Here is a 23,940-nt window from a genome sequence, read left to right on the forward strand (position 1 = left end):
AGATCTTCCAATCTGCCGAGGAAAACCAGTCATCGATTTGCATTTGAAATCTCCTGATACTCAGATTTTGGCAACTAAGGTTAGCTATCTACATCTCCCACAGCTTGCTCCCTGACTTCATTCAGGTCACCATCCTGGATGGTCCGTCATCCCTGGATAACCATACTTACCTAAATTAACTCCAACCTCACTCTTCTTGGCTTTCTTTGTCTTTATCGCTTATCGATAGCTCTACTGTATTGAGTCCTTGTGTGCACGTCCTATTAGTCTGGGCTACCCTACTCAAACATAAGCACCATGGTTATGGGACTGTTTTCACTGCTACTGAATGAATGAAACACTCTCTAGTGACGTAGACCAAAGGCTATCTGAGCACTGTATCTGCTCCACAGGCTGGAATTTGATTCCTGTCCCAAAGCACTTAGCTCACTGTACACGGCCTCTTTCCTGAAAGGACTGATACAACCATTTGGAACCTGCCAGAGCTCTGTGACTGTTAGGTATATTTTTATATGCTTCAATTTCCCAACTAGATCTGTATCTTAGGATCGGAGCTACATTCTGCTCTGTCTTCCTCAGTGCTTTACCCTCAGTAGGCATTTAATAAATAGTCTGATTTTCTCAGGCACATCAGCCAGTGAAACAAACAGGAGTTGAGATGTGTATGACATGAAGGTAAGCAATGGGAAAAGGTGTTAAAAATGGCTTGATTTTAACAGATATGCAATTTAAGTTATGATAAATGATTTCTGGTGCACTGGTACCTTGCTCTGTTTGCCTCTTAAAGAGAGCAGCAGGCTCTGGGGTAGGACATCTTGATGGCTGGCATAATAAAATGTCAGCAAAAGCCTGTGTATTTATGCCAAAAAAAGGCTTTTCTGACTTATGTCAAAGAAACCTGATAATGCAAACACAGCTCTATGCAAACAACTGCTAATATGAAAAAGGGATTCTATTTCTTGAGGCAGAGTGTTTTAGTGAAACAGATTAGTGAAGTTTTAAAAATTCTTTATTATAAGTACTCAAGGACTTCAGTTTCATCCTACACGAACAACTATTGATCCAAAACCAACTAAACACCAATACAAGTGTGTTTTTCACTTACGTGTCCAACATTGTAATTTTTAAATGTGGGATTAAGAGTGAGGCGATGACACTGTCATTCCAAGGGAATGTTTGACATCCCCAACTACAGGTGTTTGATGGGGCCGTCACTTAGAGTGAGGTGGGCTAGCCCCCTTTTCTTTCCCAGGCATTAACAGCAGCTCTGACAGGTGCAGAACAGTGGGTAGAGCTACTGCATAACTAGCTGATTCTGGAGGTTTGAGAGTGAAGTGGGGGCAAGAGCATCTGTGTCCTCCACTGGACCAGTGCTTCACCCTCCTCCACACCTGGCATGCACCTGGCTCACAGCAAGCTGCTCAACGACCATTTCCTGACAATGGGTCTTCTCTAACACCCTTTCCAGTGCTAAGATGCCACTTGGTCCTTTCTGGGCCCAGGACAGGATTACAGTAAAACTGATGCAACCACTTCTTTGAGGTCAAGGTCAATACCACAAGACAACCCTTTAAATGGGATGGCTGGAAACTGAAGTCCTTTAGATACTTCAGTTATTAAATTTCCACAAGGCCCAAGGCAGACCAACCAGATGAGCTGGGAATGTTTATAATAACATGAATCTAAACCAAGATTCTCCTTTATCCTCATGAACCTCACTGTGGACAGGTCATTTAGTAAGCCCTATAAATGTTTGTTAAATAAATAAAATATCAAACTAAGATTTTAATGGCCCATAGGGCCAAACTAGATGGGAGGAAAGTAGCGCAGCCGTTTCTCTTGGCTGGGAACATTATACTCAGGTGATCTTACCTGTTCCTGCCCTTCTGTTTAACTCCTGACCCATCAGTGATGTCTGCTTCTTTGCTTTACCGCTAACCTGTCTCCAGAGCATCTGATCCTTTATTTCCAAGCGTCTAATGGGCGTCCCCTATGGGCAACAAGTCTAAAACGAAACATTTTCTCCTCCCTACCTACAGCTATACCTTCTACCATTCAATTCCCATAAGATTTACAGCTAGTTTTTATTGGTTCATTGACCATCTGACTGACTACCTGTGTTGCAGCAGATATAAAAAGAATGAGACACAGTCCTGTCTGGTGGGGAGAAGAGACGTGAAGATCTAAGTGTAATCTAACAAGTGCTAGGTGGGCACTAAGGAGGGAACACCCTACTCCATCCTGCAGTCAGGACGACATCACAAGGTGGGGGGACACTGGAGTCTTCATGTCTTGTGTATTCTCCTTAGTTCCTTAACTAGTAAGGGTCCTCAAGGCAAAATCTTTTTCTTATATGCTTATTTCCTGGCATGGCACTTAGCCTGTAGCAATGAGTAAACACTTGATAACACTCGGGCCAAGGAATCACTCGCCCAGGTGCCTGGGTGACAGGCCACAGCTCAATGTAGCCCACCCGCAGGCACCAAGCAGCGCTCTCTACCTGCATGTGAGCTTCCTTCTCATGTGGCTTTGTCCTGAGGGAGTCTAAATATAGGAGAATGTCTCTCTTTTTTAATCTCAGAAAGACTTTCTCCACTGAACTGACTGGAGAGATACGTTCTACCAACCCTTCTGAGATTGTTAAATGTGATGCTCCTGCTACATCTGCACCATCATCATCGCAAACGCACAGCACTTAGCATTTGCCTGATTCTATTCTAAGTACTTAATACATGGGTCATGCGTTTAACCCCCACAACAAGCCTATGTGGTGGGAACTTTCGTTATTATCTGCATTCTACACACAATGAAAAGGCGGTATAAGAGGCTAGATGACTTGTGCAAGGTCACAGAGGTGGTGAAGTGCTGGCGAGGCTCCCAAATCTAGGCTCTCTGCCACTCCACTAAGCCATCCAGTCTGGGGTGGGAGGCCTGTCACATCTGCTTTTGGGCTCTAGGCTGTGTGAGTACTAAGTTGGGGCATCTGCAGGAACAAGAACGGTGTACACCAAACTACCAAAAGGAGCGGGAGCTACCACTCATTTAGGTTCGCTCCCTCCCATCCAAGGCCGAGCTGATCTCTAAACAAGCATCAAAACCCGAAGCTCATTACCATCAGCGTGCGATTCTAGAAGGTGAACACTACAATGATGTACAATTACATGCTAATAATTCAATGCCCAAGAGCCCTGTAAAACAATTGCAAAGGCCCAGGATTATCACAGTATGCAAATGCTCTAGGAAAATCATTACCTCCTTAGTCCCCTTCATTTTGGTGGGTTTAACACGAGAAGAATAATCCATGCTACAAGATGAGATTTCATTTTACAGCTGTAGTAACCAAGTACATAAAAGCTTGAATCTGTCCCAATAGCTTCTGAAAGATTTTCCCATAGTGTCAGAGGCAAAAATAATGAAATCCTGCAAATGTACAGTTAATAGGACCCTGGTGGACACTAACGTCAAAAATGCATGGTCTATACGACATTAAAGGCTTGATTTTAGTTTCTGCACTGTTCCTGTTAATAACAATGTCTAATTAAAACATCTGTAAAATACTGATAGTTTTAATTTTACATAAAATTTCCAAAACAACTGTTACACAGTATAATAGGTATCTGCAATGAATAGGTTATTAATGGAAATATTATTTTAAATTAAAATCAGGTTCTAAATTTAAATTAGTCATCTCTAGCTAATGAAGAGAAAAAGAAGTCATCCGTGCTGGGAATAACACAGCAGATAATCTAGTTTTCAACATTCGTTACGGCAAATTCACTCGCTCACTTGGGCGAAAGGACAATCTATTTCGCTGCTTCTGTCTTGTACTCCACTTGGTTCTTCTGACGGATTTCACAGTTGAACTCAATATTAAAATTATGGCCTAATGCACCTTTCAACACATTATTTTACAATTTAAAAAACAACACTCAACTTTATTCACGATCTGAATCCCCCTTGCTCCCAATTTTCTAGTGAGGAGACAGCAGAGAACAGGACTCCCCACGGCAGATTCTCCCCCAGCCCTGCCGAACCCCATGAATATTTTAACAGCAATGGCATAAAATCTCAGCTTTCCCTTTCTTTGGGTCTCATCTTCTTTTGTGAAATAAAACAAAAGGGATTAGCAAAGCTTAGGGGCTGCAATTCAATACCTTTCTTTCTGATTAATGCACAGTAAAAGGTTACAGCGTCAGCAGCACTGGCTGTCTATCTACGCTGGCATCGAGCTGGTGAGGGATTCATGCCCGACGATGAAAAGCTGCGTTTCAAGTTGCTTCTGATTCACATAACAGTTGACAGTAGGTGCTGCAGAATGTGGTCCACAGCATGAGGGAAGCTCTCACAAGTTAAGTAAGGAGGTGGATTAATTTTTTCTTCATCTCCTGCTCGATACTTGCCTGAAATAAAAGTAAAGTCAGTGAACAAAGGCCACTGCTAGGATGCCACCTTCACCACACCCGAGGGCACCTGGGCCACCACAGAACCACCCTTTCAATTACCAGAGAGAATCAGGGACTCCACACCCCCAAAACCACCTCTTACTGAGGCTTCAGGATGCATGAGACAATTCAGAGAGAGATCATTTTCAGCATTTTCCCAGGCCCTCTGGTCTTTCAGGATGGACAGTCACAGGGGCTGGGAAACCTGACAGGTAAGGTGTCCTTCAAATCCCGAGGGCTGTGGAATCATTTTCTCCCCCACCAGCCCTAAAGACAGGAATGGTGATTAAATCAATGCTTCTAAATGGAGGCCCAGACCCCACAGGGCAGAGACCTTGCCAGCTCCTGGGGGTGACTGGAAACAGCATGTGCGGCTGCCACGCAGGGACCCTGTGAGCCTGGCAAATGGAGCACCTGGGGCTGGGGAGGGAGAGTGATGGATGCTCACAGGCCTGGGCCAGGCGGGACAGGCCACCAAGGGGCAGGCACGCCGCCTAACTCTCCTCAGACTCTGGAACTCAAGATACACAACTGAACACCCCAACCTAGCAGAGGAACCATTCCACAGAGTGGTCAGAGAGAGCTTTTACAAATGTAAATCAGATAATGCATGTCCCTATTTACATACCCCTTAATGGGTCCCAGTGCCCTTCAGAAAGAACCCCGAATCTCTATCCTTGCCTACCAGGCCCTCTGTCCTCAGCCCCAGCACCCCTCTCCCCTTACTACAGGCTGCAGACCCAGCTGTGTTCCTACACTGGACCTGGGTCTTTTGAGGACCTTCACACCTGCCATTCCCTTTGCCTGGAACATTCTTCTCACCTGACTACCTCCTTCACACTTCGGGTCAGACCTACCTTCTTATCCAAATTAGATCCCCTCTCTGTTTTTCTCTCTTAGCACTCTGTTCTTTGCCTCCACAACATGTCCAAGAGCAAAAATAGTTATCTGAGGATTTCATCAATGACCAGAAAATAAAATGGTGAATAGGAGGAATTTTAAAATTAAGACACAGGCTGGGGCCGGCCCGGTGGCACAGCGGTTAAGTTCACACGTTCTGCTTCGCCGGCACGGGGGCGGTTCAGATCCTGGGTGTGGACATGGCACCGCTTGGCAAGCCATGCTGTGGTAGGCATCCCACGTATAAAGTAGGGGAAGATGGGCAGGGAGAATGATGAGTGTGGCTATTTTTCTTAACTTTATCTAATGCTTCCTCTTTTTTGCTTACATCAAAGGGCAGTAATGTTCCTGGGAACGTGATGATCATTTTGACTGAGAAATTTGAAAAACAACCACACTGTTAATTCCAGAGTGACTGGTGTCACCATCTGCAAGGCTCTGATGGTCCACCCCAGATCCTAAGCACGAGCAGAGTGTGTTTCCACTCTTTGTTCATACAGGGCCTTGCCAAATACTTCTTATTCAACTGTAGCTACAACTACATTTTCTTGTTTCTATTTTAAAATTATTCAAAATAACTTTTACGCAACTATATTTTCTTGAATGTTACAGTCATGAGTAAAGGTACTTTTCTAAAGTTTCCCAGTAGCAGCTCTTCTGTGACTTTGTTTAAATCTTCCCTTTTATGAACAGCCTATTAAATAGTTTCACTATCATTAAATGAAACCAGGCAAACGGGCTCACAGAACCACTTATAGAACCACTTATCTGCTATTTGATTTTTAAGAGCCCAATGACAATTCTTGGACAGGACTTCTGGCTGTCATCCTTAAACATGTGCTATTAGTTCCAAGCTCAGCAGGTGCCACTTGGGTGTGAGGGAGACTTTTTCATTACTCCTGGAGAGGCTCATTAAGTTCCCAGTGCAACAGTATTCACCTCCACACATAGCTCTCATGCCTGTTCTTTCTTTACCTTGAAAGGACTTTATTAATCACACTCCATTTGGAAAGTTGCACAGAATCACATACTGTGAGAGCTAGAAGGGACCAATCCAACCCCATCATTCTTAAAGGGCCCAAAGGGGTGAAGAGCCTTGACCAGGGTCTTGCACAGCTAGTCAGTGTAGACCTGAGACAAGGACACAGGACACCTAACCAGTCCACTATAGTCATTAATAGTCTATTAGCTGAGTCCTCCCCATTAAGTTCTTTCCGTTTCCTTAAATTTATTTCAGGGACCACACAGAGTATACCTCATCTTGGTATAGGAAATAGTTCCTAAAACAGTTAAGTGAAAAGACAAGAAAAAAGCTTTTATGTGTGTTTTTTAAAAAACGCAAACATTAACAAAAGGTATCAGATCACTTAGCTGGCCAGTTCATAATGAGATGAACTTCATCATCTTACAGCTGGCACAAAAAGAAGAGATATTTTTACAGAGCACCACAATTCACGGTCTTTTGGTCCACTGCAATCTGATGACCTGTATATTCAGAAAATCATATAAATGCTAATTGTTAACTGTATATGGTTACCTCTGGGTAAATATTAAAATACCTCTGAACTCTCATCTTCCAGTTTTGTATAGCATGGGCCCTCCCACACTGTCTTTTTCCCCTGCGATCCTAAGTCCATTTTATTTTTGCTTTGTGGTAGAAAGAGAATTAAAGTGCCCAGTGGGTTTCGCCATTTCTGCAGACTGTTCTTTAAGCAATTGTGTAGTCCACCGTGCTGTTTTAGAGAAGGCTTATAGAAGGTACATACCAGTTTTCACTAAGATGCCCAGCATGCCGACATTCTGAGCCCCACCAACATCATCCCTGCAATCCTAGAAAAGCATAAAGGAAGCATTTAGTCCAGTGCCTTCAGTAGCTTGTGAACAAACCCCTACTCAATGATTTGATTTAGGCTGGGATGGCCAACTGTAATCCCACGATTTTTTCTTAAAATGAAAGAAAGGAAGGTGTAAAAAAGAGGTAATCCACATGTAGTAGTGTAAGGAAGCATCCTCCTGGAAAGGGAAGCGTCACAGAGGCGGAAGGTGTACCACAGAGCAGAAATCCTCGGAACCAAACACAAAGAGCAGCCACAGTTCTTCATGCTTTGCCACGTGCGTCTACCTCCTCTTAAAATAGGTCATGGAAAAAAACATTCTACTTGGCAGCTTTTAAGGTGGATGATCCAACTGCACAGAGTGAAGGAACTAGAGTCAGAAGTCAGCTTTTCCGCCGCCCATGTCATCTCCTTACTTCCCATCCTTTCGTCCCTAACAGGTGGCATCAAGACCAATCAGTACACTTGAACAGATTCTGTGACTGATATTCGCTTCACACTTGGGGACAAGAGATCAGTTAGAAAAGGGAGCTCCTCTTTCCAATTCTTACTCAAGATAGGGATGAATATACTTGGTTGATTGTGATGATAAATGCAAGGTAATAAAAATCCAAGGACTAGACAAATATCAAGAAAAATCAATCCTGCCATCTCATTCAGACCGTGCCTGAAGAAAAGTTTTTTCCTTAAAAATCATTAAAATTATTCAACAAAGGCCCCGAGAAATGAGTTTTAGAATGTCAAAATCTTCACTTAAGGTCTAACTTTGAAACCTTTTCTGCTGCATCTAAACTTGCCCTGATGAAGCGGCAGGGATGGGGGAGACGGACGAAAGGAAGAAGGGAGGTGGGTAACAGTGGACAAGGAAAGGAAGGGAAAAACCTGCCACTCTCTTGGATAACAAGCAACCCTCCATGCAGCCGAGGATTCTGTCACATGCCCTTCCCACCTCCCACTCGGTCCCAATGCCAGTATCTCCGGGGATAAGAATTCTGAAGTCTCCAGGCTAAGACGACCAGCTTTCAAACACACGTTCGCCTAGGAAAGTCAGCTAAAGGCTTGCCAAGAGAAAAAGGTTTCTCTAAATAGTGTCAAGTTCAATGATTATTCTATTCAGTTTACGTGAATAAGTATGCAAGTGGAAGATGAAATCAGGAGGACTGTGACACTTTTGCACCATCCCAAGTTAAGAAAGCAAGAGATCTACAGTTTGCTTTGGAGGGAGTCCAGAGCCTCGAGTTCAGCTTCCAGCTGTGCCACTAATTAGCTAAGGGAATTGAGGCATGGAGATTTACCTCTCCGGGCTTCAGTTTCCCAGTCTATAGAGGAGGTTTGGACCAGACATTCTCAATGGTCCCTTCCAGTCTAATGCGTTATTATTTAAAAACTGAAATATAATCCTTGCCACCTACTTACCATGAGGCAGTGTGCTTTCCAGCTCTTTTCCCATCATGGCACATATGCAAAATAATGTTTGCCCAGTACACTGGGGTAAACTGAGAAGGTGTCATGGCCAGATGCGACCGGCTAGGGCCTCCAATCCATCAGATTCAACCCTGCCACCCAAGGGCTGAGGCAATCGATATCTTTAGCTATTTGTGGCACAGTGATTGGGAAGTTCTTCCATAAAGCATATACTAAGAAAAAAATCATTAATGGTAGAATTCTCTGGGTATAGGTTTTTTGCCTGCATAATATTTAAAAAAAAATCTAAATTTGTGTAGAGGTTTTCTTCAAAAGACACATAAAGCATTTAATTGACTTGCTTTTAATGGTCTTTTGAATAGTATATATCTCATCACACTATGAAGAATGTCAGAAATACTCAAAATTTCAGTTCTTTCGAAGAATACCTCTAAACACCTAGCAGAAAGCCTGCTTTATAGGCAGCCACTTGCTACCATCTGATATCATCAGAAATAGAGTACGCCTGGTTTTGAAGCAGCACTTCCAAGTCAGCTCCTCCCAGTGTGACAGGCGAGCTCGGCGCGTTTCCTGGCTCTTCTACTTACATCTCCTATCATGACGGTCTCCTCTGGTTCGCAGCCAGTGCCCCGCAATGCTTCCAAAAAGAACGTTTTTTCTGGTTTTCCTACCACTGTGGCTTTGATGTCTGTGGCATACTCTAAAGCAGTCACGAATGGTCCAGGTCCCAGGGCTAGGCCATCTTTCCTCTTGTAATACCTGGCTTTGTGGATTGCTATCAGAGGCGCCCCATCTAGGAGTAACCTAGAGAGACAGAGAAAATGGAAACTGGCTAAAAGCAAGGCTTTTATGACTGGAAAGAATGTCAGACTTACAAAGAGATTTTATTCACACTCACAGAAACAAACAGTTTCTTATTAACTTTTAATGACTTGCTGTCTTCTAATGAATTTGCTAAGAACTGCTGGGAATTACACTCAGATACACGAAAGAAAGGTGATAGATTATTAAATTTGGGACTGCTTCAACCTTTTACCTTTAGTGGTTTCAGACACTTTAACCAAATCACCAGGGAAAGAGAATGAAGAGAAGTAAAGCTAAATAAGACACTCAGGGGAAGAAGCTTAACTTAATGAGACAAGTTGTTCCAGCCGTCCCTGCTGGTAAGCAGGAGGCTCGCGAGCCTTTCATAACACGACACGACTGCTGCTGCAGTGACATATTCAGCTAACTCCTAAAATACCTGAATTCCTCTGTCCTCTACTCCAGAATGTAAGCTTCTTTCTAACTCAGAAATGTGATAGGGCATTTTACAATACTTTCTGCTCATGCCTTTACCTCTTCCTTCCACCTTTGACTGCTTCTGACACTTCGCACATCAGGCCATCTTCCCTGAAGAAATGCCAACATGGTTTAACTGAAAGCCTTTACTGTCAAATCCTTTCCTTTGTCCTGAGATGGGACGATTACTCTCATACCAAACAAAAGGGCATAAAGAGTTTTCCCATTAGTTTGAGAACAAACTCTACATATAGCTAAGGATTCTCATTAGTGACTCAGTCAAGCATAACAAAACAGGTCCAAAAACCCCCATCAACTTCTTAACACTCACCTCCCAACCCCCATCCAAAAAAATCCAGTCTCTCCCAGCAGTGCAGCCCATAGTCACACAGCACAAACAGTCCCGCACACGTTATCATCTAATGGAATGTGGGACGTGATGTATTTCTTAAACTGCTTTTAACCAACGTAATAAATGATCTCACAAGCTTAATTTACTTTAAGTCATCTCTATAGTTAAAATATTTAGTACGTCCATCAAGGAAAAATTCATCACATCTTACCCTTCACAATTATGAGTAATTAAGCGCTCAACTATGAAACTGCTAAATTATTCTTGTCAGTGGGCATGGAAACGTCTTCCTGTGGGAGATGCAGAATTCAGACATTTATGATTAAATATTTTATTAAGTAAAAACCAATACTGGACTATTACAGGGACTTATTGTTAGTTACTACAAATTGCTCACAGCACAGGCTAGCTCCTTCAAATTTATTCACTAATATTAATACAAATTTATTTCTTAAAGCAGATTTTGAAATTCAACTGTTAGGAAACCTGGTAAAGCCACTATGTTGGCCTTAAAGGACCACAGCTGAGAGCAATGAGATAACGGCAGGTGATTTACCTATCTCCCCTCTTGTCACCCTGCCCCCAATCCCATTTATTTGCTCCTCTACCACGGAACTGGAATTCTTTATGCAACAGACCTCAAAATTGCTTTCCACTTACATAGCTAAACTAAAAACTCATTTGATTTAGCTTTGTTAATATTTTATTATATATTAACTGGGGATAAGACTTATCAGCTTGATTGATGTGTGTACTTAATTCCCAGGCAGTACTTTAGTGCCTTCCCTGGAAGGGCTCAGGCTGTGGGTTCCTCCACATTTCTCTAAATGGGAACTGGTTCTACACTAGGCTGGAGAAGATGGGCCTCTCTCAGGGAAGTGGTTCCTGCTTCTATCATTCTTCTCTGCACAGCATAAGCTTTACTGAATCTTTGAAGAGCCAAGGCATATTTGGGATGGATTTAAAAGGTAAAAGGTTTTCTAGGACACAGATTAAAAGATCTTTTACAAACATTTAAAAAAAATAAAAAATAGACACCCCAATACTTGCTGTGTTTTTACACTTACTAAACAGGGCAACAAAAGGTTGGTTGTTTTTACCAGAAATAATGCATCAGCAGGAAATCTGATAATTTTGCATCTGTATCTAACTAAAAGCCCACTGAGGTGCAAGAAGCGAGGGAAAAAAAGGGACAAATAAGGCCTGATGCAAAAATCTCTGGCTGTAAATTCCCTGAAGGCAAAGGAAAAATCTAAAAATTCCGAGCCAGGGAGCAGCCCTACACTATAAAAATCTTAGGCAGAGCAGTGAAAGAAAAGCCAAGGGTATAACTTAAATTCAGAGCCACAAAATGTTAGTGAAAGGGACCTTAAGGAACAAAGTCCAACATGCCCCATTTTATAGATGAGGAGCTCACCCACAAATGCTGGCCAAAATCAATCACACCACCAAGGAGAGCCAGTACCCAGAACTTCTGAAGTACTTCAACATAATACAGGCCATATATGACAAACCCACAGCTAATATCATACTCGGCGGAGAAAAACTGAAAGCTCTCCCTCTAAGAACAGAAATCAGACAAGGATGCCCACTGTCACCACTCTTATTTAACACAGTGTTGGAAGTCCTAGCCAGAACAATCAGGCAAGAAAAAGAAATAAAAGGGATCCAAATTGGAAAGGAAAAAGAGAAATTGTCACAATTTTCTGATGACATGATTTTATACATAGAAAACCCTAAAGAACCCACCAAAAAACTTAGAAATAACAAATGGATATGGTAAAGTTGCAGGATAAAAAATCGACATACAAAAATCAGCTGCGTTTCTATATACCAACAATGAAGTAGCAGACAGAGAAATTAAGGATACAATCCCATTTACAATTGCAACAAAAAGAATAAAATACCTAGGAATAAACCGAAGAGGTAAAAGACTTGTACACTGAAAACTGTAAAACATTGGTGAAAGAAATTGAAGAAGACACGAAGAAATAGAAAGATATTCCGTGCTCTTGGATTGGAAGAATTAACAGTTAAAATGTCCTTACTTCCTAAAGCAATCTACAGATTCAATGCAATCCCTATCAAAGTTCCAAAGACATCTTTCACAGAAATAGAACAAAGAATCCTAAAATTTATATGGGACAACAATAGCCAAAGGAATCCTGAGAAAAAAAGAACAAAGCTGGAGGCATCACAATCCCTGATTTCAAAATATACTACAAAGCTACAGTAATCAAAACAGCATGGTACTGGCACAAAAAGAGGCACACAGATCAATGGAACGGAATCGAGAGCCCAGAAATAAACCCATACATCTAGGGACAACTAATTTTCAACAAGGTAGCCAAGAACACAGAATGGAGAAAGGAAAGTTTCTTCAATGGTGCTGGGAAAACTGACAGTCACATGCAAAAGAATGAAAGTAGACCATTATCTTACACCATACACAAAAATTAACTCAAAATGGATCGAAGACTTGAATATAAGACCTGAAACCATAAAACTTCTAAAAGAACACACAGGCAGTATGCTCTTCGACATTGTTTTAGCAGCTTATTTTCAAACACTATGTCTGACCAGGCAAGGGAAACAAAAGAAAAAATAAACAAATGGGACTACATCACACTAAAAAGTTCTGCACAGCAAAGAAAATCATCAACAAAACGAAAAGACCATCTAACAACTGGGAGAAGATATTTGCAAACCATACATCTGATAAGGGGTTAATATCCAAAATATATAAAGAACTCATACATCTCAACAACAAAAAACCTAACAACCCAGTTGAGGTTGTGGAGGAAAAGGAACCCTCATACACTGCTGGTGGGAATGCAAACTGGTGCAGCCACTATGGAAAACAGTATGGAGATTCCTCAAAAAATTAAAAATAGAACTACCATATGACCCAGCTATCCCACTACTGGGTATCTATCCAAAGAGCTTGAAGTCAGCAATTCCAAAAGTCCTATGCACCCCCATGTTCACTGAAGCATTATTTACAATAGCCAAGACATGGAAGCAACCTAAGTTCCCATCAACAGATGACTGGATAAAGAAGATGTGGTATATATATATACAATGGAATACTACTCAGCCATAAAAAAGAACAAAACTGTCCCATTTGCAACAACATGGATGGACCTTGAGGGAATTATGTTAAGTGACATAAGACAGATAGAGAAGGACAATCTCTGTATGACTCCACTCATATGAGGAATTTAAAAATGTAGACAAAGAGAACAGATTAGTGGCTACCAGGTGAAAGGTGGGGTGGGGGGTGGGCACAAAGGGTGAAGGGGTGCACCTACAACACGACTGACAAACAACAATGTACAACTGAAATTTCACAAGATTGCCAACCTATCATTAACTCAATAAAAATTAAAAAAAAAAAAAAGAACGAAATCTTGCTATTTGTGATGACATGGATGGACCTAGAGGGTATTACGCTAAATGAAATAAACCAGACAGAAAGACAAATACTGTGTGATTTCACTTACGTGTGGGATCTAAAAAACAAAAAAAAGAAGAAACAAAACAGAAACAGTCTCACAGATACAGAGAACCAACTGGTGGTTGCCAGAGGGGAGGCAGGTGGGGAGCTGGGCAAAATAGGTGAAGTAGATTAAGAGGTACAAACTTCCAGTTACAAAATAAATGTCATGGGGATGTAATATATAGCATAGGGAATATAGTCCATAATATTCTAACAGCTTTGTACGGTGCCAGATGGTTACTAGACTTATCACGGTGATCATTTGGTAATGTGTCTAATAAATGTCAAACCACCATGTTGTACACGTGAAGCTAACATACTATTGTACGTCAACTATACTTCAATAACAAAATAATAGAAGATTCTAGACCTAACTGTTAAAGGTCAAACAATAAAGCTTGCAGAAGAAAACACAAGAGAACACTTTCACGACCGTGGGGTGGGCAAAGATTTCTTAAGCAGAACAGAAGAAAATACTGGCAAATTCGACTCCAACAAAATTAAGAACTTCATGTTCTCAAACTATCAAGAGAGTGAAAAAGCAAACCACAGACAGGGATAAGATATCTGCAGTACATATATCCAACCAAAGACTTGTATACATAACACATAAACAGCTCCTACAAATCACTAAGAAAAACAGAACCCAATCAGAAAAGGTAAAACATTAGAATGGGCACATCACAAAGAAGTTACCCAATGGCCAATAAGTATAGGAGAGGTTTCAACAACATAACTCCTCAGGGAAATACAAACTGAAACTCAGTAAGATACCGGTATACACACACCAAACAGAATACAGTCATGTGTCTCTTAATGACGGGAATACATTCTGAGAAATGTGTTGTTAGGCGATTTTGTCATTGTGCAAACATCATAGAGTGGACTTACACAAACCTAGATGGTATAGCCTACTATACACCTAGGTCAATATGGTACTAATCGTATGAGACCACTGTCATATATGCAGCCTATTGTTACCAAAATGACATTATGCAGCACATGACTGTAGCTATAATTACATAGACTGGCAAGAGATTGGTGAGAATGCAGAGCATTGGAACTCTCATTTACAGCTAGCAAGAACTTATGACTCGGTACAATCACTTGGGAAACTGTTTAGCAACATTTACTAAAACTAAAGTACCTATTTTCCAGTAATTTTACTTCTAGATACTGACCCAGATGAATGAGTGCATATGTCCCCCAAAAGACTTGCAGAAGAATGTTCATAGAAGCTTTGTTCTTAACAGCCCAAACTGGAAACAATCCAAATGCCCATTAACAGCAGAATGAATAAATAAATTGTGGAATATTCATACAATAGACTGCAACAACAAAAATTTAAAAAGAAGAAACAAAACGGAAACAAAGTACAGCTACCTGCAACAACTTGCATAAAACTCAAAAGCAGACAGAAAATGCTACAAGTGTATGATTTCATTCATGTGAGGATCAAAAACTGGCAATACTGACAGAAGTCAGACTAGTGGCTGCCTTGAGGAAGAGGTGGTATTGACTGGCATAGGGAGCCTTCTGGGGGCCGGAAATGTTCTATATTCCTACCAGAGTGGGGGTTACATAGGTATATTTATGTGTAAAACTCTACTGAGTTATACACAGACAATTTGTATACCTTACTGTGCATGTTATACATCAAACTAAAAAAACCAGTAACAGAATATATTTATGTGGCTTATTCACCTGAAATTTTTATTTAGAGTTGCAAGAATTGCCTTGATCATAAAACAATCTCCCCAAATTGAAACATGTAACAGCACTTACTGACGATATTTACCTCAATTCTGTATTCTACGATTTTCAAACTGGCATATAAAATTGTTCTCCTGCATACACTAATGGAACACTTTAAATAACTCAAGTTCTTAAGTCTTGAACAATTTCTCATCTCCAAAGCATCTTATTTTTATAGTCTGGACTTTAATTAAAAAGATTGCGTAGCAGTCAGTCCATTCAAAATGGAAAAAGCCCAGAGAAATATTTCTAATTTGAGCCCTGCTGCCACACTGTTCTGGAATTACTCATGCCCAGGGCTCTAAATACTTAGAAAAGATTCATGTGTTACAGTAAAAATGCAATAATAAGTGAGGCCATTATTGTTGATTTTTTTTTCTCTTTCTCTTCTTCCCTTTATAAGCAATTGAATACACTGGAGTAATTAAACTTTTTATTTTTTCTTAAGGAGATGGGGAAAAGAAAGCAATCCAATATTCAACAGAAACCATTCATAGTGTTAAGAATCTCCCCCCCAAAACAAAAAAACTCATTTCTGAGCATCTCTAACACTTCTGGAGGATTCTTGCACCTTGCAATGGCTGTAGGAAAGAAGTCTTTAACAAAGCTTCAAAACATTCTTCTAAGCAGCCTTTGCCTCTGCATTTATACATGGAAGTCATGATGTCACTTATCTTCAGCTACAATGACATTTTAATAAGCACCTCAGATGGAGAGCAGATGCTTTTAATTTAGAAAAAAACCTTAAACTTTTCCTAGGTTAAGTAATTCCATGCAGTTTTTCCTCAAAATTCCTTTGACCCAATAACTATACTTCTGAGAAAAATCTTGAGGAAAAAACATAAATATTGCTTAACAAACATTTTCTCAGAAGTTTTTTTAAAACTAACTTCAAAAACTTGGAAATAACCAACCATAGGAAACACATGGATACACAATTTATTGTACTTCTTAAAGTGGAATATGTTGTGGGAATCAAATGTGTTTTTAGAAGAATATTGAAGAATACAGAAAAACATGTACAATATATTGTTGGGTTTTAAAAAAAGCACATTATCACACAGTATATATACATTCTCATTTTTGTCTAAGTCTATATGTGCACAGATCAAACTAGTTTACATGCTAAAATGTTGACTGCGGTTCTCTTTAGGTGGAAGGATTACAGGCAATTTTGTTTATTCTTTTTTGAGCATTGAAAATTTTCCACAATAAAGACATATTATTTTTGTGCTTGGATACTTTTTAGTCTTCTTGATACTCAGTTCAAGTTAGATTATTAAGTGATCTGCTTGCCAGGTAGCCTTTCTCCTAATAGATACGATCAAATTTTATTATAATTGGTCCATTACTAGAATGCTCAAGCTTTGGGTTTCTAACTCAAGTCAGAAGATCAAAAAAGACTTTGCTACAAGCTAGTACTATAGTAAAAATGAATGACCTGGAGCTACGGATACTCAGATTGATGAACCATACAATAGAGGTAAGAAAGAAACTAATGAATATATAAAGTATAAAACATGCAAAATAATACTATATACTGTCTAGGAACACCTACAAGTGTATTCCAACTATAAAGAAATTCATGAACACGATAAATTAAAACTCATAATCCTAAGTACTTCTGGGTCTTGAGTGTCAAAATTGGGGAGCAATACGCAGGCGATATGAAATGTGCTGATAATCTGTATTTCTTAAACTGGTTGATAGGCATATGGGTGGGTGTTCATTATATTAATCCTTGTCTCTTTTAGTAGTAGGTAAAAGGAAAAAAGCCATTAATGGCTTTTAGAATTCGAATGTTTTATAGAACCCAAATCCAAATCATGTCTAATCCCTATAAAACCAGTCCATAGCCTTCTCCAAAACCAAATCTTTAAAATTCAGCGTCCTCAACTTTATTCAGATATTTACGACATATCTGTAGACAGACTGTACTATGCATTTGGGGGTGGGGGTGGGGTCTACCCATCCAAAACACAGTAAGTAAGAGGCAGTGCCATGTAGAAGGTTGATTATCTGTCTGAGGGCAATGTGCCCCAAAGCTGGTATTCAAGGCAGCTACCCAACGGGGTTTAAAATCCAACGTTTATTCTCATTATCAACCTGAATAGTAATTTAACTAATTGGTGGTTCATTTGAGATGTCTATATGTGCCACACACAATCCAAACAGCTGTACTCATTGGTTGGAAGGCACGGTCTCTGTGGAGACATCAATATGCAAAGAAGGGTAAGACCTAAAATCCTTCTGTTAACTCTCCACCCAGCTGTTAAGTGCATTTGTGAAATTAGAGTTGACCTATAAGTGCACTGTAATGCTTTAAAATGTAGTGTTTAAAAAATCAATATGGTTAGGGAAGTGTACTAATTAGACAGGATCCAAGCAATTACAAAGCCAGCATTATGTCAGCATACCTTTTTATTACCCTGGGTCTAGTATTCATCTAACACAGAGACCTCCCAACCTCCTATTAAATATGTCCTTCCCAAATTACCGGCTAAAATCAATCAACTCCTTCTCCTTGAATTCTGTGGTTAAAGAAATGAATAAACGGTAGTAGGGGTAAATTCGGAAGTAAGAAATAGTAGCAGGTTCTCTACTTCAAATAAAAACTGACGCTGGTATAGTTGTCATCCTTACTTAAGGGAGCAGGTGAGATAATCCCCCCGCTCCCCAGAAGCTAAAGTAGGGCCGCCCCCCAGAAGCTAAAGTAGGATAATAAAAGTAGGTGAAGCCAAAGAAATTTTAACACCATATACCCTGAAGTACATCTTCAAGGAATCTGGCATAGCAGTGGATCTCCAGGAAAAAACTACAGTAAATGGATACTGAGTAACTATAAAAAGTGAGTTTGTTCCTTTTAAACAAAGACTTGACTACCGCAGCGAGTGAAAGAGTCACAAATAAAAGTGCATTACGTAGCCATAGTTTCCATTAACCGAGGATGGAAAATTGATGTGCACACAGGAAAAAAAAGGTGGCTGTTCCCAAAGTGCTATTTCTGGCCACAAAGACTATATATGAGAAGAGCCATTTTCAAGATCAACAGTAAATAACGTGCCCAGATGTGTGAAGCTTGTAGTGAGTTTTAAAATTTCCTAAAAACATTCTGATTCTAGCACATATACATCAAGAAATGAATTCTACATCAAGTATAAGTTAGAATGATTCTTGTAGATCCTTGTACTGGTAAGAAAATGACTTTCTTATAGTATTCTTGCAGTTAACTACCAAATTTTTTTTTAAGTTAGTTCAACGTATCCCTATGTAATATTTTGAACTACTTGTCACAAATTCAAAGGCAAACTATTCTGTTTAATGGTTTGACAAGAAGCAAAAGGCAAGATAAAAAATGAAAAATGCAAGGGAAAAAGCCACAGTCTCACTCTAGAGCAGATTTGCAGGTAAACTCTGACCCAATTTCTGTTAGGAAGTACGAGAACCAGTATGCAGCCTTCCTTTTGGAAAGAGCAGCAAAAACTTCCTATCAGTAAAATGCACACATGACTGAAGGTTTATAACATTTTATGTGTTAGTTGTATTTCCCCAAATTTCTACCAACAGACATTGGAACGTCTCTACTTAGATATCCCACAGGCCAAACAGCCCCAACCAAAACTTACCACCTTCTGAACCCCGAGCAGGGAGTGTCCTCTATCACACGTGCTCAGGTTAGAAACCCAGATGTCCTTCTTGATGCACTGTTCTTCACCCAGTAAACCCAATCATCCATCAAGTCGTGTTGATGTTACCTGAACCTGGTTTTCTTCACCCTACTGCCACTATCCCAGTTCAGAGTGTCATTACCATTCATTGAATAATTTCTTTGAAAATGTGATCAAATGTGTCACTTTTTCCCGTAGCCTGGATCCTCCTTGGAGGAAGAATCGGATTTACTGTTTTTTGTGCATTAGCCTGCCTGCTGTTTTCCATCAGAAATTGGCATAGTTAGTTAAGAATCACAGGAGTGATAATAAAAGAAATCTGCTAACTTTAAGAGCTGCAATTTTATTATGAATTTCTACTCCAGAATATTGATTCTATAAATGAGAAAAACCCTAACGATCATCACATTTTTAACATATTGATCACTTTTTAAAAGCACTACACAAGATGGAAATAAATACTATCTGATGGTCATCTTGAGGTGATCTTGAAGATGTCTGTCCTCATGTATAGTCTAGGTGGACAGAAAGTAAAACAGTATAACCTCACACGAGAAAACACAGGAAGGGGAGAAGGGGAGTGTAAGATCAGGTGAAAAACAAACAGGTAAAGACTTACCGGAATGCCTGATTCAGAATTTGATAATGAAAACGTTCTGGTGCCAATCCTACGACCACAGCATTAGGATCACTTGTTTGTATTCCTGAGAACGAAAAAGTATATACAATTGTTGAAAAATGCAATTAAAAGTAATGTCACACTTTATAATAAAGTAGTTTTAATCGATCAAGTCCAAATTTTTGCTGTAGCCATAATCTGAAGTTTAAGAGATTATCCTGCCCAGTGTACTTTGGAAACAGAAGAGATACTTAAAAGAAAAAAAAGAAAAAAACATCTCCTAGTATTTTCGCATATTCCTTTTGCATGGTCTTAGAGCTACTCAGTAACTAGGAGATCTAAAGTGAAACTTGGAACCTGATGTTCTCCAACAAGTAACAATTTCTAACTTCAAAAAGCTCTACTGATTACAATCAACAGGAACAGCCATGAATTCCCTATGAGCTATCAGATCAATAGCAACTGATGCGGGACTGAAAATCTAAGAGGCAAGGGAAATGAGACTCTCTAATTGACACAGCTGAGGTTAACACATTCATGATAAATACGGACTGTGCTGTGCATTCTACAGTTCTCTACATAATGCCTAATCTACTTCTAGTTTTACGAATATTATTCTATAATTAAAGCACGTTTTAAGAGCTTGGTACCTGGTAACAGCACTTTAGATGCAACAACCAAACAGGGACATTCACTGTCACAGTTATTAAAACTCTGATTAAAGGTTCTATGGATTATCCATATGCCAATTCCTATTTGCCTCTCTTATTGCCTGCCTTTACGAATTTTCATGATCAAGTCCACTAAAATGTGAGGGGAAGAAATAGGAAGGGCAGATATCCAAGATTCCCAATTTCCTCCTTACCAGCAGCCCTAAGTATTGAGTAATTGGTTAAAGTTTGTTGAAGGAAGAAAATAAAATTGTTGGCTACAGTAAGAGTTGAAGTTTTTTGTGTTCTTTTTATTATCTCCATCTACCACTAGCAAGGATAGTCAAAATTAGCAAAGATATTTCCATTCCTTTCAAAAACCCCTCCACTTTGGGTATTTTCATGTATATAAAGATGGCACAAGTATAGCTCCAGACTGAATGGCAAAGATTTCTTCCACACCAGGGACTCTGCCTATATATCCCAACTCCAGCTCACTGCTGATACAACTAAAATCTTAACCTTCTTCAAATAAAGTCAAAAGAGAAAAATCTGATTAAAAACTTGTTTTGTAGTACTTCAACTAACCCAGAAACATAAATTCGTTGATTATAGAGTGCATTTGTCATTATTTTTGGTTGCCCCGTTTCTGAACACCATTCTCATAATTAGGGGATTCACCAGCTCATAAGGCTTGCTGAGAGGCAGAGCTCCCTCTCATTAGAGAGGCTGAAAACACCAAAGACTTTCCCAGCCTCTCTTGCAGCTATGGGTGCTGCCTTGAGACAGAGGCTCTGCCAATCAAAAGCAGCCACCCTGGGCTCTGAACTGGGAGCTCATAACACAAAGAAGCAGGGAGAACGTCCTGTGTAAAAGGTGACGGTTGCAGCCTCAGATTCTAAGGCAGCAGTGCTAGCTGGAGCATCCAGTCTCCAGTGCCACTGGGGTGAACAGGGCAAGCTGCAGACCTCAATGCTCAGCAAGGCTATCGGTGGCACGTTCGGTTTTGTGCTGTGATACTGCACATTGCTCCTGGCTGCACAGCCACTAAGGCTAACTCTCCTGCTCTCCTTGACAGTTCTGTAAGCTACCCAAACAGCCTGTTTTCTTTTTGTCATGGGAATTTTCAAAAATACATAAAAGTACAAACACTAGCATAATGAGCCCTGATGTACCCATCATCCAGCTTTTGCAACCATCAACATTTTCCCAATCTTATCTATAACCCCTTAGATTTTTTTGAAAGTCTTTTTAAGGCAAATCCCAGATATTGTGTCATTTCACCCCTTCATACTTCAGTATGTCTCTTTGATAAAGATTTTTTAAAAATTACCACTTTAACATTATTATACCAACAAAGTTAATAATTCTTTAATATCACGCAAAACCTGGTCCACATTTGAATCTCCCCAAATGTCTTTTTTACATCTGACATGTAATTGGCACCCAACAAGGTCCATACATTGCATCTCACTGTTATTTCCTGCGTCTCACTCTATAACAGCACTCCTCTCCACTTAGGGAAGCAACTAGATGATAATCCCTGGAAAATGTCTTACATTCTGGATTTGGCTGACTGCTTATAATAATATTTAATTTGTTCTTTTACCTTTATATTTCTTCCAAACTGGTAATTAGATCTAGAAGTTTCATAGGTTCACATTCAACTTTTAGAAAAGATTATTTCATAGGTAATGGTATAAGTTTCCTATTATATCACATCATGAAGCACAAGAATTCTGGCTGTTCAACTTCTAGTGATAAGATTGATCAGTGGGTTTAAGTGGTATCGACTTGATGCCTCCATTCTGAAGTTCCCCATCAGCCCTTCACCTAACGTGTTTAAAATCTATTGTTGTTGTTGCTTGTTTCACTAGGGCTTGCCAAATGGTGATTTCCTAATTCTGCCATTCCTTTTAAGTTTACTAGCTGGAATTCATCTACAAAGAATTTACCCTCATCAAATATCCGATTACTCTATGATACAGTTCAAATAGGAAAGGCAGGATAAATGCTTGTTTCACTCCCTTAATTTAGCCATTTTCAGAATAATGAATTACGGCCCTAACCACCTCCAATAGTGATCAATGAGTTCTGTGGGGCTGAGCACCATTTTGAACTCATGGTTTTTTTATGTATATGATGCACTATCTATTGCAATCATTTTTTTTTTGATCCTCAAATTATGCCTTCAAATTGGCCCCAGGGTCCTTCAGACATGACCTCATTAGTCTTCGATAGTTTCCCTGCTAACACAGTTATCCCAGGCTCATCTTATACAATGCCTGCCCAGATCTGGAAGCAGCCATTTCTCCAAGGAACTAAAGCGGGAAATGGTAGAAGACACCAGTCTGAGCACCGGGTTGTCACTGCTTCTGGGCCTTTTCAGTGGAAGATCTAGATAATGTATATTTTAAGGGAACAAAGGAGCTGATAATGGTATTTTCAATCCAAAACTAATAATATACAGCTTTTAATTAACTTATTTGATCTTCATATTTCTATCTCTTTTCACTTACACTTGAAATCTTGGATCCTAACAATATTAGCATAATTATTACTTTGTTTTATCCTGTGTCTATAATTTTAAATTAACAATACCAACATTACTAGTAACAGTAAGATTTCTGAATGCAGTTCTTTTATCCTTAGAATTTATTTTGCTATGAACAAACAGTCAAAATACCATATTTTTTGTGTGTGTGAGGAAGCTTTGCCCTGAGCTAACATCCATTGCCAATCCTCCTTTTTTTTTTTTTGCTTGAGGAAGACTCGCCCTGAACTGACATCGGTGCCAGTCTTGCTCTACTTTGTATGTCAGATGCCTCCACAGCATGGCTGATGAGTGGAGTAGCTTCGCACCCAGGATCTGAACCTGTGAACCTGGGCCGCCGAAGCAGAGCATGTGGAACGTTAACCACTCAGCCACAGGGTTGGCCCCCAAAATACTATATTTTCAAGTCATCTGAAGTAATTCTTTTCTTTGAGTGGTTATGTCACCAACTTGATATAAAGTAAAGTTCTTTAGTTTTTTTTTTTTCTTAGTTTTCAGGGACTGGTTTGTTTTTTACTTTTTAATTGTCTTTTACTAAATACATCAAACATTTACATGGATCCAAAGTCAAAACTAAATATAACAAGGTACTTGTTATATAGAGAGAAGAGATGTCTTCTCTCCTGGCTCTCCCTCCTCCCTCCCTCATCCTTTAGATAACCATTTTTATTAGTCTTTCACTTATCTTTCTTTAGCTTCCTTTTACAAATATAAGAAAGACATATATATCCATTTCCCTCTCATTTTCTTACATAGAAAATGTGTAGGATTTTCTACACCTTTTTTCATTTAATATATTTTATGAAAATCACTCATCAGGAGATAGAATTCTTCAGCATTACTTATTTTTCAGTTACAAACCATCCCATTTTGTGGATATCATAGTTTAATTAATCAGTCCCTTCCCATGAACATTCAGGTTGTTTCCAGTCTTTTATTATTAAAAATAAGGCCATAATG

At 39.6% G+C, this 23,940-nt stretch overlaps 1 protein-coding gene across 5 annotated transcripts in view; it reads right to left on the reverse strand.

The window, feature by feature from the left end:
- Window positions 1–991: 991 nt before the first annotated feature.
- The window catches only part of HDHD2 (haloacid dehalogenase like hydrolase domain containing 2), a 40,998-nt gene continuing 18,049 nt past the window's right edge, over window positions 992–23,940 (reverse strand). For all 5 annotated transcript variants that reach the window (XM_008525218.2, XM_008525219.2, XM_070630108.1 and 2 more), the window contains 4 exons: window positions 19,777–19,861; window positions 9,190–9,406; window positions 7,109–7,172; window positions 992–4,400 (listed from right to left, as the gene is read on the reverse strand). In XM_008525218.2, the coding sequence (XP_008523440.1) occupies window positions 4,285–4,400; window positions 7,109–7,172; window positions 9,190–9,406; window positions 19,777–19,861 (482 nt within the window). In that variant the 3' untranslated portion in view covers window positions 992–4,284. The remainder of the gene's footprint in view (window positions 4,401–7,108; window positions 7,173–9,189; window positions 9,407–19,776; window positions 19,862–23,940) is intronic.

Source organism: Equus przewalskii, chromosome 7 (genome assembly GCF_037783145.1).
Source record: "Equus przewalskii isolate Varuska chromosome 7, EquPr2, whole genome shotgun sequence".
Lineage (NCBI taxonomy): Eukaryota > Metazoa > Chordata > Mammalia > Perissodactyla > Equidae > Equus > Equus przewalskii.